A 14,773-nucleotide genomic window follows, 5' to 3' on the forward strand; every position below is an offset into this window, starting at 1 on the left:
AATGGTATCAGAGCTAGACACCGAACAATGTGTCAGCCTTCTCGCTGTTCCCCGAAGGGGGTAGACACAAGGCGGTGTGCCAGTAAGGACGTTGGGCCCTAAAGGGGGTGGATTGTGATGTCTTACTTTGGGTGTGGAGGAAAACAAAACACCCTTTATAAGAACGTGAAAACCTTCCCCTAACAGACGTGTTTTAAAGCCTTGAGGGGAAGCCCATGGACCTAGGCCGTCACCGTTACATCTTCTCTACGCATGTTGTTGGTAAGTAACATTAAACTCCTTTTAAGTCCACAATGCATTAAGCCCTATGTTTAGGTCCATAGACTACGTTGCCAGTAACAGCGAGCACCGCAAACCTTATTCATTTTTTATTAATACCTTTAACTCTTTTAAAAATTCAAAAATACCCTTACGGTATTATCGGGCTTAAAAAATATCCATAATATATTTTAAAAATAAATTGGAAATTTGACAATAATTTTGATTAATTTAGCATTTTTTTTATTTATTTTAATAGGGTGGAGTTAATTTGGAACAATGAACGAACTTATTTTAGAAGAAAAAAAGGGGAAAAGCAGTTCGAGTGAATGAACACACCCGCTTAGATAAAATGCGTTAAATTTCAATTCTTCCATCTTCCTGGCATTTGCAGTTGCTTCAAGAACTCTCTGGACTTGCTTTTCAACCAAGTCGCGGGAATTTCCAACGAAGAGGATGAGATCCAACATCGTCACCGAGGTAAACTTTTGATTAGCGTTTTTCTTTTTCTAAGCTTCAATTTGGCTTGATTTTGTCCAGAGCTTTGAATTTCCGTCTAGGAATTCGAGCTTGTGAAAGAAAATCGTCCAAGTCTGTTTCGTTGCTGTGAAGTGGGAGGAAAATAAGTGTTCTGGGGTTCTGGAAAGTTATTTTTGTGTATAATTGATTGTTTTTCTTTGAATTTGAGCGTAAATAACAGTGAAGTTCTTCAAAAATTGAGTTAATTAAGTTTCTGCAATGCTGTCGTAGTTTGATTTGTTGTCTGGATGCACTCCCTAAACTGCCGATGTAAAGAAATGATTAGATTCCTTAAGAGATCTACCTCCAAAGGTGTTTTCTTCTAGTTTTCAGGTAGCTAGCTCGTAGCTTTAATCCTTATTTCATCTTACTCGGCTGCATACACGTAATGTGAGAGAACAATTGTAGATAACTGATGCCAATGTCAAGCAGCTGAATTACAGCTATCTCAGCTGACAAATGCTGAAGAAACTTCAAGTAATAATTAGGACTAAGTCAAAATCTTGATTTAGTTTCCTCCTTCTCAAAGTGAAACTTTGCCCTAATGGGTGAAATTTGAAAACGGCCCGACCACCCTGTTTATGTTCTTTCCATGCTGCTTCTAATGGATAAGGCAATTTCCTTTCCATTTCTTTTTTCCTGCCGTCCAATGGATCTTTATGGAGTAGGGAGAAGCTCCACTTCCATTTGTTCTGGTTGTGGAAATTGTGCCTGGAGAGTAGCATTATTGCCAGTTTTACTATTTAGTAAACAATAATACATATGGAATGGGAGGATGAATACGAGAATTATGAGGCAGTTGAAAGATGCCTATTTTTTCCACCGTCGCTGTAGTTTCAAATCCTTCTGGTGAGTCTATAGTGTTGCAACCTCAAATTAACCCAATCTCTCCTGCTGCTAATTTTTTGTTTCTTTTGGTTCCTTGAATTGTGTAGCTAGCTGACCCATAACCTTAAGCATGGTCCTATTGAATTATCTACATTCATGATAATAGTGAGAAAACAAATTTAAATAACTAATGCCAGTGGTAAACAGCTAGTTTATACTGCGGATAGCTGAATTATAATTATACAAGTTGGAAAATTAGACTTGAAAATCAATTAAATAGACTTCTAATGATAATTAAAGCTAAGTTATAAGCTTGATACTAGCATCATTATGTTTTTCCTAGTATAGAAAAGAGAAAATAAAGAAGACGGTCTCACTTTTGGTTTTGGTGGCTGATAGGCAGGATTGCCAACAAGGGTGGGGCAATGGTGGGAAGGCATTCCATTCCTTACTTCAGCTATTATGATTATCTGTGGAACCATTTACTTGGTGTGTCTCTTGGTTGGATATGACTCATTTGTCGAAATATGTTTCTTACCTGTGGCAATCCTATCGCAGTTTCAAGGTATATTTCTCCTTTCCTCAATATGTAGTGGTTGCTTTTTGTGTCATCGAATCTATAATTGACTCTGTCTTTTAGTTTATTTTTGTAGTAATTCTATTCATGCTCATGACATGGTTTTAGGGTGTCAGAATCTAACCGATGCTCAAGTTGAGGTTTTTAGGATTCTGATCATTTCGTGTGACCACAATAGTAGATCTGGGGCTGGGACCTTGTAATGAACAAGTAGATCGGAACTGCTTTTCAACAAAATTTGCTTGTTTTTATTACTGAATTAGATATTGTAATGTTAACCCCAGTTGTAAGGTGCCACCATGTTTTGTTGGAATTTATAACGGACAACCATCTTGAGCCAGCCAACACCTACTTACGATCCTTCTTTCAAGCAATATATATAGTATTCTCCTACATGATTGAGCATATTTGTTTAAAAAATTAGATTCTATAGTTTTTTCATGAAGGTCAATCTTTCTTCATGATGGATTGTGCAGTTGGATTACCCTCAGGGTATACTTGTTATTTGGATAAGAAACTTGCAAATAGCATTCCACAAAACAGAGTATACTAATTGGTATTGTGTTTGTGATGGAAATAAACCAAATTAGAGTATTTGTACCCAAAATATGGTACTTTGTATCATAATTTGTACTAACAATTCACATTTGATGTGGCCTACGTTCCTTCCTTAGTTTATAATTTCTGATTTTTTTGATTACATGGCATATATACACATCCTGTAATTTTCCCTTATTACTTTGCTAGTTGTTACATAGAAGTTGGCCAATTCTTCTCAAGGTTCTTAATGCTATTTGGTTCTATCATGCAGTTTACAGGATTTTTACGTCCGTTCTTTTTCATGGCTCGCTACTTCATGTTTTATTCAACATGTTGGCTTTAGTGCCTTTGGGTTCTGAACTAGAAAGAATCATGGGATCAATCCGCATGCTCTACCTGACAATTCTCCTAGCCATAAGCAATGCTATTATTCATCTTTTCATCGCTGTTGTCATGGCTCATAACCCCCTTCATCATTATGACAACCCTATGAATGAGTGTGCCATTGGATTCTCTGGAATTTTGTTTTCATTGATTGTTATAGAGACAAGTTTGAGTGGTATTCAATCCAGGAGGTAAGTCTTTTAAACTGATGACTCGTAGTACATGATATTTACTGTCTTTGCCTTGTCTTTTGAACACTGAAACAAAAAAATTGTGGTTCTCTGATGTCTAAAGGCATCATGTTCAGTGAAACTCTAGATAGCAAGAAGAACATCCTTTGGGCCTCAAAATTGGATTATTTTCTTTGCTCCATTACATGACCAATTTTTCCTAAATGAGTCTTATGCATACATTATATGCAGGATAATCCTTTTGTATAGACATATTTGATAATACGGTGTATAATATGTTGATTTCCATTATAGATACATGCGTTTAGGTTAACTAACGTGTTTTTCTTTTCCCTATCTCTTGACTTGCAGTGTTTTTGGCCTCTTTAGTGTTCCTGCTCAATGGTAATATTTATTAATTTGCTTAAATTAATTTCAACTATCCTGTGTATTCATGTTAATAGTTGGTTGAATTCCTGTGACCTGGTTTAGGTATGTGTGGATTTTGTTGGTGGTGTTCCAGCTTCTAATGACAAACGTCTCATTTCTAGGGCACCTATGTGGCATAGTGTCTGGATTTGCCTGTCAGTTTTTCCTATCTTTTAAGCCAATTTTTCTATTTTATATCGGGGAATTGAGGGTGCTGATTCTCTTATACCAATATTGCAGATACTTATGGACTATTAAACTTTCTCTTACCTGGAACGCCCTTTTATTCTGCTATGGAGTCTTCCTCTTTGCTTGTAAGTGTTTTGTTGCAATGGCAATGGATGATGAATGAGAATGTTACTATAACTCTGTTTATAATCACGTTAAGATTCTAGTGTTCTTGACAGTCATAATGATTGGTGAAGTTATTCGAGGGCATAAACTATGGTAGCAGATCAATACAGCCTCCAAGCTGAATGTACTAATACGTCCGAGTGAAGACATGTTAGTGTCATATTGCTGCATTTTCCACAAATAATAAGAAACAAGAAAAAAGAGGGTTAACCATAGTGTTCATTTTTGCTATGAGGGCAAAGGTCTCATGGTAATCAATTTCATAGTATTTAGTGAAGTGGTTTGCTACCTTCCTAGCCTTATATCTACCAAGAATCCATATGAGCGAGCACCCATAGGTTTGTTGTTTTTCCAGGAAAATTTCTTTCGAGCAGTTTCTTATGAATCTCCTATAAAATGTAGCTAGACCAAAGAAACTTTGTCCCTCTACTAGTTTCTGCATTGGCCAATCTCTCATTGCCCGAACACTGGAAGGGTTGAGATAGATGTCCTCATATCTAACAATAAATCCAAGAAAAGGTTCCAGAACCATGAAGATACATTTTATAAGACTATGATTGACATATAGCTTGTGATCTTTGAGTTTTCTAATATCATCTAACTGAAGAACGATCAAGAGTTTGAGGAAATGTTTTTAAACCTGGTTTATTAGTATGATGAACGTGTCTTCGGTATTGATTAGTCCAAGCAATATAAACAACCATATGAATAGTCCCTCATAGTCTCGTTATCAATTGACTGTAAATACTGCTGTACATATATGTAGCAACTTTCCCTTTTTGTCATTTTTTATTTTTATTGAGGAAATGATCTATTTTTATTTGGTTGTTGCATTCCTTGGTGTAACCTTCTTGATTTTGGTTTCATAATGGTAATTTTTTTGTAGTCATCTTGTGTGAGGCGACCAAAATTTATTTTGTGCACTGGTGGAAATCCTTCTGCCCAGCTTCCAACGTACTCTGGCCAAAATACCGTGACCAAGTAAATTTTTACCCTGATCACATGTATTATATTACCCAATTACATATTTATGTACGTTTCCATCCATTTTACCTTTTCCATTTTAACAGTGGCCTCGCCTTTCCTAATGTCTGGAGAAACTTATCTTCATGGATGCCGCGTAGAGATGTAGTTACTGAGGTATCTTGTTCTCTTAAAATGGTTAAAATTACTTCGTACATATATGATTCGGCTTTTGATGTAGAATAGAGTTGGAAAGGGGAAGTAGATAGAACAGGAAAACATGAGTTAGCACCAATATATACTCGGGTTATTAACAAAATCATTCAGAGTGAACTTGCTGAGTTAGTTCGCTTGGCAGTGTGGTTAGGTTGATAATTAGCACCATTAATTACGGTGATTAGTTATCTTGGGAGTTATAACTTGCTGAGCTAATCTGTTAAGAGTTAACAAGAGAGTGTAGCTGAGGATTGAAGACAGGAGGAGGGCAGTGCAAGCTTCTGTAGTTGCTTGTGGAAACTCGTAGTAATTGTGAACAGATCATTAAGATCTCTTATTCTTTTGGTTACTAACAACATCATTCAAAGTGAACTTGGTTAAACCAAAACAAAAAAACATTAAATATTTTGTTTTATTATCAATGTTGGCGTTGTTATGATTGGAAATTTGACGTGGTACAGCCACAACAAGACAGCAGATTTCCTGGACGTGGAAGAACACTTGGTTCCGTTCAAAACCAAACAGTTCCTGTTGATGATTCAGAGTTTAATCTGCAGACCAGGTTATTGGATATGAGTGCTGCACACCATCAGTCATCTGATGGAAGGTAATAAGATTTTGGGGGTAAAAATCGATTTTTATTCTTGAACTTGTCAAGTTGTATCAATTAATCCTAAAATTTTAATTTAGTCAATTGCACCCCAAGCATAGATAAGTGTTGCAATCTTTACCTTCTCATAAGTATTCATTTGAAATTTCATTAAGAAAAAGTATTCTCATGTACAATGAATTATAAAAACATATGATGGTGCAAAATCGATAGGGTTTTTAAAGAAAAACGATATTGGAGCTAAATTTTTGCCTAAATTTATGAGTTTTGGAAAAAAAATTTAATTGCTTTTTGTTAAAATTAGCGATGAATTAGTGGAAATTGAATAGAAGGTTGATATTGCAACATTAAGATAAGTCTAGGGTGTAATTTGATGAAATTGAAAGTTTAGAGATAAAGAACTAAATTATTTCTAAGGGTCTTTTTACATTTATACTATGATGTATATCTTGACCTGAGAGATAATCAGAACTATAATCTGAATTTAAAGCCAATTTTGTTAGGTTCAGAAGCTCTATAATACTCGTTCACTCGAGCAATTCTAGACGTTGTCTGTGCTGTATTGACTTTTGAAGTTTGTCGAAGTGAAAGTTTTGGCATGCAGTATGGTTAATAATGAAACGTGCCCATGTTGATATTTCAAATCTATAGAAATCTAATACTACGAAAAGCTGGAGATTTATTTATGTTTTTCCTTCCCAGGAAACAAATTATATTATGGGTCTGTTTGAGAATGTTTTAATTATTTATTATTACTATCTTTTGTTTCAAGAAGCATTTTATAAATGTTGATACACAAATCAGTGCCTATAATGCAGTGTCATGCATGATTTTCTTACCCCAACATCTTATAGGGTTTTACTTGATGATTTTGTTAGGCAAAACAATACCGCGGTAGTAGATCGAGCAACCCCAATACAAAACCAGGTTCATCTCGTCTTCCTGCTTACTTTGCTCTTTCCTGAGTCTTTGGTTTAATTGTGAACTTGTTGCAGAGACCAGTTGCCTTTGATGCAGCGATTCAAAAGTTAGTATCAATGGGTTTTGAAAAGGTAACTTTTTTACTCCATGTCATTGCAATAGCCCGTTTTTATTACTGTTTTAAAATACTTCTCTGAACTGCGTGACTATATGGGCAAGTACTCTCTTTTTGTACTCCCCTTTGCTCTAATACTTGCATTGCCATCATTATTAGTATCATTCTAAAGATTTAAAGTTTCATACTTGAGATGTTTGTACCAAGAATATTGTGAGATCCCACGTTGGTTAGAGAGGGGAACGAAGTATTCTTTATAAGGGTGTGGAAACCTCTTCCTAACAAACTTGTTTTAAAACTGTGAGGCCGACGGCGATATGTAACGGGCCAAAGCGGACAATATTTGTTAGCGGTAGGCTTGGGCTGTTACAAATGATATTAAAGCCAAACACTTGGTGGTGTGCCAGCGAGAACGCTGGGACACCAAGGAGGGTGGATTGTGCGATCCCACGTTGGTTGGAGAGGGGAACGAAACATTCTTTACAAGGGTGTAGAAACCTCTCCCCAACAGATGCACTTTAAAACCGTGAGACTGACGGAGATACGTAACGGACCAAAGCAGGCAATATCTGTTAGCGGTGGGTTTGGGTTGTCACTTAACATAGAAGATCTATTTTGTGCCGGACTTAATTTTATACCTCCAATCTTCATACTTTTTTCACAATACTGGTCGGTATTTCTTAGAAGTTTGTTTTCAGCTTTCTTGTTTCTTTATACATGCTAGTTATAGACGTGACACTTTATATAAACTCATTTTACCCATTAATCAAGATAGAAGATTCTATCTAGAGACCGTAACTAAACGAATGGCCAGTTTGATCATTGATTTCAGAAATTTGGAGTTTCCGTTTGCCTCTAAAAGCATACATTTCTGCATTCTCTCTTATGTATGACCTGCCTTTCAAATCTGCAAAACTCTTTGTTAGGTGTCTGTTAAGTTCAATTGGATTCTCTAACTTCTTACTCTTAAAGGCTATATAACAATTAACAACTCAATACACTTGTATCCTAACACATAGTTTACATTTCTGTATATTTTTTGAAAAATATGTATAAACTAGAGTAAAACATAGCCGACAAATGCTTTTTCTGAGAGATCCCACCTTGGTTGGGGGAGGAGAACAAAGCATTCTTTATTAGGGTGTGGAAACCTCTCCCCTAGTAGATGTGTTTTAAACACATGGTTTACATTTCTGTATATTTTTTTTGAAAAATACATGTATAAACTAGTGTAAAACAGTCGACCAATGCTTTTTTCTGTGAGATCTCACATCGGTTGGGGGAGGAGAACGAAACATTTTTAAGGGTGTGGAAACCTCTCCCCTAGCAGATGCGTTTTAAACACATGGTTTACATTTCTGTATATTTTTTTGAAAAATACATGTATAGACTAGTGTAAAACAGCCAACCAATGCTTTTTTCTGTGAGATCTCACATCGGTTGGGGGAGGAGAACGAAACATTTTTAAGGGTGTGGAAACCTCTCCCCTAGCAGATGCGTTTTAAACACATGGTTTACATTTCTGTATATTTTTTTGAAAAATACATGTATAGACTAGTGTAAAACAGCCAACCAATGCTTTTTTCTGTGAGATCTCACATCGGTTGGGGGAGGAGAACGAAACATTTTTAAGGGTGTGGAAACCTCTCCCCTAGCAGATGCGTTTTAAACACATGGTTTACATTTCTGTATATTTTTTTTGAAAAATACATGTATAAACTAGTGTAAAACAGTCGACCAATGCTTTTTTCTGTGAGATCTCACATCGGTTGGGGGAGGAGAACGAAACATTTTTAAGGGTGTGGAAACCTCTCCCCTAGCAGATGCGTTTTAAACACATGGTTTACATTTCTGTATATTTTTTTGAAAAATACATGTATAGACTAGTGTAAAACAGCCAACCAATGCTTTTTTCTGTGAGATCTCACATCGGTTGGGGGAGGAGAACGAAACATTTTTAAGGGTGTGGAAACCTCTCCCCTAGCAGATGCGTTTTAAACACATGGTTTACATTTCTGTATATTTTTTTGAAAAATACATGTATAGACTAGTGTAAAACAGCCAACCAATGCTTTTTTCTGTGAGATCTCACATCGGTTGGGGGAGGAGAACGAAACATTTTTAAGGGTGTGGAAACCTCTCCCCTAGCAGATGCGTTTTAAACACATGGTTTACATTTCTGTATATTTTTTTGAAAAATACATGTATAGACTAGTGTAAAACAGCCAACCAATGCTTTTTTCTGTGAGATCTCACATCGGTTGGGGGAGGAGAACGAAACATTCTTTATAAGAGTGTGGAAACCTCTCCCCTAGTAGATGCGTTTTAAATACATGGTTTACATTTCTGTATATTTTTTGAAAAATACATGTATAAACTAGTGTAAAACATAGCTAACCAATGCTTTTTCTGTGAGATCTTATATCGGTTGGGGAGGAGAACGAAGCATTCTTTATAGGGGTGTGGAAATTTCTCCCTAGCACACATGTTTTAAAAACCTTAAGAGGAAGCCCAAAGAGGACAATATCTGATAGCGGTGGGCTGGGACTCGTACAATTTTAGTGGCAGTATTTGACTCAAAATATTTTGGATTGTTTACAGACCCAGGTAGAAGTTGCGCTAGCAGCGGCGGATGGAGACGTTAATATAGCCGTTGAAATTCTTATGAGCCAAAAGGTTTATCTTTCATGACGAGTGCAAATTCATGAGTCGTTTCTGATTTGGTGTGTACTTTGCTAACCATGGCAACTAATGATTTCCTGCAGGAGTAGTTGAAAATTGCAACCAAGTTTAATTGAGCTCATGCCATGGGAATCTTTCACTACTCACAGGATTTTCTTCACTTTTACTTAGCTTTAATTTCATTTTGTGTTGTATTTTTCAAGGGAATCTTTTAGGCTTAGAGGGGATATGTGCTCTAATCTTGAAATAATATGTGAAGCTTTATAAGCATATAAGGCTAATGGAAATGTAATTAGATGTGGACCTCTTGAGATTGAATCCAAGATATATTACCTCTTCTTTGTATAGTATGCAATATAAAGAACTTGACCTTAGAAAAGTTTCAACCGAACAATGGTGGAAGAAAGAACTATAGAGAGCTTTTGGACAAATTAAGACTCTGAACACTAACATCCCGAATTAAGACTCTGAACACTAACATCCCGTCTCGTACAGTCAAAGATAAAAGAGTTGGACAACAACAACACGACCAGATAAAAGAGTTGGACAACGACAACACGACCCAAGTCAGATAAAAGAGTTGGACAATGACAACACGACCTAAGGAACGGGAAAGAGGGGACTCTAGCGAAAAATAGCCATGGCCACTAAATGGTTCTTTAAAGAAGATAATTTATATAAATAGAGACCACGAGGAACATTAAGGTCACTTCTTAAACCATCGTTTCAAGAGTTTTTAAACGACAGTGTTGAAAAAATTAAAATAAAATGTTTTTTTTTTTATGGTATAAATTAAAGTTTTATCTTATTTTCACTCCGTAAAAAATTCGCGCTCGAAGAGTTTTTTTTTTTTTTTTTTTTTTTTTTTTTTTTTTTTTTTTTTTTTTTTTTTTGAACACCAACACCAAGGGCAAACCACAACTAAGGCAATAACGCAACCAAAATCTACCAAATGTAAGTGTTTAAAAAATTGGAATTTAACTTGGGGGAGTGAGTGATAAGGATGCCAACTCATTGTTTCCGGCCTCTTTAATTAAAGGCTTCTAACAGAGGTTTAACCCATTTCGACATTGTTCTGCTACTCTTCCGGAGAAAGGTGCTAACTTTTTCTTGCTCGAAAGAAAGAAACTATGCCAGTTTTATAGTCTCACAGCTTCGCTCCTTTCCCTTCTTTTACTCGGTAAAGCAATTTCGTCTCCAGATAACATTCTTATCACCTTAATCCATTATTTTGTTGAGGGTCTTGTACTTATTCCTTCCAACCCTATATTTACATAGCAACTCAAAAGCTCTTATTTGAATACATGGGATGCCTATCGCCTTGACACGGCCCGATAAAATGCATGTTGGGTTGAGCAAGAGTACAACAAATTGAAAGCATAGACTCAATAAACAAAATGTTGTTCCAATCAATAAACAAAATGTTGTTCCAACCAACCAGACGATGGAGAAAGTTGCCCCCAAGGCTTACAATTTGGTCGGTTCAGTTACGACCGAGGACTTACTCGGTTTGGCCTGAATAGCTCTGTAAACCGAACCGAACTACCAGCTTGATTCCCTTCATCCCTACCAAACACACTATAACCAACACCAAAACAAACCAGAAGGGAGATGACTTTTATGAATAAAATCAAAGCAAAATCAGAAAAAAGGGATTAAACTGCAAACCTGAGAACAAATGTACATACTCATCCATCCCCCCAAAAAAACATGAAAAGTGATAAAAAGAAACGCAATAGTGTAAAAACAGCCATTCTACTATAAAAAAGTGGTTTAAGTTACAAATAAACAGCAGCTCAGATACCAACCAGAGAATTATACGTACCATAAACGGCGAAAAGCAATCCGGATATCAAAATGAAAGAATCCAAAACTTTTTGGCTGAAGCTTAGAGAAGAACCCATTAACCTCAGGTGAAAAATCGCGGGTAAAACAAATGAGATTAAAGCACATACAGTACTGCCGACAAGCGAGGCAAAGAGACCAAAACCTGGAACAAATGAAGCCAACATGGCCAATCCGAGCACGATGATCGCCCGACTGATGTACGTAGCTACCTTCAGTTGTTTACCTGAAAATACATTATTGCTGTCTTGAATCTTCTCAAACCAGCTGCTTTGTTTCAACTTATCCTCCACAATCTCGTTAATTGGATGCAACATCATAGGGAATGTGAAGACCAGCCCCACACATAATCCAACCTGAAGCACATTTAAGATTCAAGTGAGAAAATTTGCTTCATTTTCGTGCCAACTAAGATGTATTATAACAAACTACAAAGAAAAACTAAATGATGAGAAGGTTTTGAATTCAAATTCTAGTGAAGGGAAGACCCATTAACTAGATTATAAATTGAGTGAAAATCTTTTCAAATAAACTTCCATACCTTGAAGATCTTATCTTACGGTGAGGTTTATGTAAGGATCCTGTTCTATCTATTTGATTGATACAAATTATAATGAGAATACAAAGTTCAGCCAAACACCCAGCCAATTCCAGAGGATTGGTAATCTCTTCCAAGAAGACTGTTCTTTTCACAGAATACTTCCTACCCTTCCCTCACTAACAGGGTACTATTAATACCCACAAAACATAGCCAAACGCCTACAGTCGGCTACACAGACAACGCATCACACTAACAGTAATAGACCCTTTAATTAACTTCCATAGGACTTATCCCTCATTACCCCTTCTAACGTACATGTTCACAGTAGCCTGACAGTTTATACTTGAAAAGACACCTACAAACTTAAAGAAGCTGTTAATTAACCAACATTAGGAGAAACAGTTTCGATTATTCATATCTGTTAGGGGACATTCTCTAGGAACGAACCATTAGCTTTCTACAATTCTTTTTATCATTTTGTTTTGTTTGTCTAGTCATGTTTCCCATGGGTTAGTGAGTAGTCTGAAAGTTACAATTATCTATGTTCCACCAAGTAGTATCTTTAGATAATCATCTATCATCTATGGTAGAAAAACCTAACATGGTTCAAGTTGACACATCTCTTTTCACGAGTTTTAGGGAGGAAACTATCAGCATAAACAAAAGATAGAGTTTGATTAATTCCTAAATGCACATTTCTAATTACGGATTCAACGTCATTCAGATGCAATGCAATACAGAGAAATACAGATCAGCATTCTAAAATCCATGTTTTTTAGAGCAGGGGAGCAGAAGAGGAGGAGAAACTACTCAAAGATTCAACAGCATCAGAAAGATTCTTTTGACAACGTTGCTTTTGCACAATTTTGGACGTTCATTGATATGTTTGGGAAAAGGGTAGTGTTAAAGCCCAACAGATGATTCAACTGTTGAACAAAAAAGGGGCACTGTTCACATAAATCATTGACAATGGGTCAAATCAAAGAAACTAATCCAAGGAAATAACAAAATAGATCAATTCAATCAGCAGCACATGCATAAGAGAGGATAGCCACATGAAAATGTAACAAATGTCCAACTTGCAACAGAGTAGCATGTGATGTGACATAGTGATAAAACATACAGCTAGCTAATGATTTATAATTTATTCCCTTGTGGAAATCTTGTCATAAATTTAAATTAACCCTCAAAGACGTGAATGCATACAGGGCTTGATCTTGCCTAATGCTGCAACCTCATCTCAAGGATGATATGGTGGAAAGTGAATGAAAAGCTATCTAAACATTTCCATGAAAGAATAATCAAATCTGAGAAATTAGTAATGCATCCATAACCATGTTTACCTGAATTGCTTTTGTTGACCAAGTATTGGGGAGATTCAGAGTGATAATATCTCTGGTTTCATCACCATAAGCCATGTATCCAGAGAACCCAAACAAAACGTACACAGTGGTTATTCCTACAAAAGCCTGAGCAAGAACCTTTGGGAATGCAGCCTTGTCTTTCATAGAGGACTCCAAAGCCAATGTCATACCAAATCCTTCAAAACAGAACACTGCCATCCCTCCTGCAAACGGCAAACCTCGCATATTCGATGTAATAGCTGTTCTTTTATCAAATGAAATTCCACCGGCTATTGCCTTTTGTATATCTTCCTTCACCACGATTCCCATTGCTATTGCATTGCAAATATCAGCAAAGATACTGAAGGGTGCTAAAGCAGCCAGACTTGGAATCCATGACAACACAACTTCAACTACTGCTATTAAAAATATATAGTATGACATTGCGAGGCCATGACCTTGAAATACAGATGAAAGGTTTTGACCGATAAATACTAGGTATGCCACCGAGCCTCCACATTGGGCAAAGAAAATGAGAAACTCTGTAAGGTATCGACCTTTGCTTCCCATACATATGTATCCCAAATCCCCAAACGTTCTTGATTCGTTGGATCTTCCTTGTGACGTCAATTTCTCCCTACATTTCACCTTACATGACAAGAAAATTGAACAGAACTACAGCTTCAGAAAATCTTCACAAAGGCATCAAACACAATAATTCAAACATTTAACATACAACATTCAAACGTTTTATTGGTTAACAACGTAAAATAAAAGCTCAGTAGAAACACCGAACAGGTTCTCTCAAATTCAGAAAATTAATTCGCCAAACAGGTCAGCGGTATACCTTAACGTAACGATGAAAGCTTATGAATCTTAATCAATTTCATCATCCGAACCGTTGGTCACCTTATATAAACGAGAAAATTGAATTAAAATTTAACTTCAAAATAGAATTCCGAGGAATCAACAACAACAATTCAAACATTTACACATACAACAGCATTCAAACTTTTCATTAGTTAACAATGAAGAAGAGGAAAAGGAAAAAGAAAAAAGAAAAGAAACTCGCAGTACGAACACATTCTCTCAGACTCCTAAAATTAATTCGGCAAACAGGTTAAATTAACACCTTACCTTACGACAATAGCTTTCCGAGAAATCAAACACCATAACTCACACATTCAGGCACACAACAAAATTCAAATCGTTCATTAGTTAACAAGGAAGAAAGAAATCGCAGTAGAAGCACCAAAAACACTCTCTCAGATTCAGAAAATCAACTCGCCAACCAGGCTAATACTACACGGTGCCGCAATCACGCAAGCTAATGAATCCTAAGCAATTTCATCATCCAAACAGGCGGATCATTTACCAAAATCCAGTTAGCTCTATCAATCTAAACGATAAACAACAACAAAAAAAAAAAAAAAAAAAAAAAAAAAAAAAAAAAAAAAAAAAAAAAAAAAAAAAAAAAA

At 36.2% G+C, this 14,773-nt stretch overlaps 2 protein-coding genes across 2 annotated transcripts in view; one reads left to right on the plus strand and one right to left on the minus strand.

The window, feature by feature from the left end:
• The first annotated feature begins 556 nt into the window (after nt 1–556).
• LOC111453791 (rhomboid-like protein 15) lies at nt 557–9,911 on the plus strand. Its single transcript, XM_023095023.1, has 13 exons — nt 557–738; nt 2,005–2,170; nt 2,994–3,297; nt 3,649–3,681; nt 3,769–3,860; nt 3,946–4,019; nt 4,946–5,040; nt 5,130–5,199; nt 5,700–5,845; nt 6,727–6,775; nt 6,844–6,900; nt 9,486–9,560; nt 9,650–9,911. The coding sequence occupies exons 1-13, from the start codon at nt 715–717 to the stop codon at nt 9,653–9,655; spliced, it is 1,191 nt and encodes a 396-aa protein (XP_022950791.1). The 5' UTR covers nt 557–714; the 3' UTR covers nt 9,656–9,911.
• Nucleotides 9,912–11,295: 1,384 nt separating this feature from the next.
• The window catches only part of LOC111453876 (amino acid transporter ANT1), a 4,601-nt gene continuing 1,123 nt past the window's right edge, over nt 11,296–14,773 (minus strand). Inside the window, exons 2-3 of the mRNA XM_023095161.1 lie at nt 13,296–13,943; nt 11,296–11,767 (exon numbers count right to left, since the gene is read on the minus strand). Coding sequence (XP_022950929.1) covers nt 11,363–11,767; nt 13,296–13,943 — 1,053 coding nt within the window. The 3' untranslated portion in view covers nt 11,296–11,362. The remainder of the gene's footprint in view (nt 11,768–13,295; nt 13,944–14,773) is intronic.

The sequence above is a fragment of the Cucurbita moschata genome, unplaced genomic scaffold, assembly GCF_002738365.1.
Source record: "Cucurbita moschata cultivar Rifu unplaced genomic scaffold, Cmos_1.0 Cmo_Scf00015, whole genome shotgun sequence".
NCBI lineage: Eukaryota > Viridiplantae > Streptophyta > Magnoliopsida > Cucurbitales > Cucurbitaceae > Cucurbita > Cucurbita moschata.

What these genes read in the sequence shown, in the direction of transcription:
- LOC111453791 (XM_023095023.1), top strand. Translation starts at nt 715, where the DNA reads ATGAGATCCAACATCGTCACCGAG. An exon ending in AATCCTATCGCAGTTTCAAG is followed by an intron (nt 2,171 to 2,993) that starts GTATATTTCTCC and finishes TCTATCATGCAG; the next exon opens with TTTACAGGATTTTTACGTCC. An exon ending in TTTAGTGTTCCTGCTCAATG is followed by an intron (nt 3,682 to 3,768) that starts GTAATATTTATT and finishes GACCTGGTTTAG; the next exon opens with GTATGTGTGGATTTTGTTGG.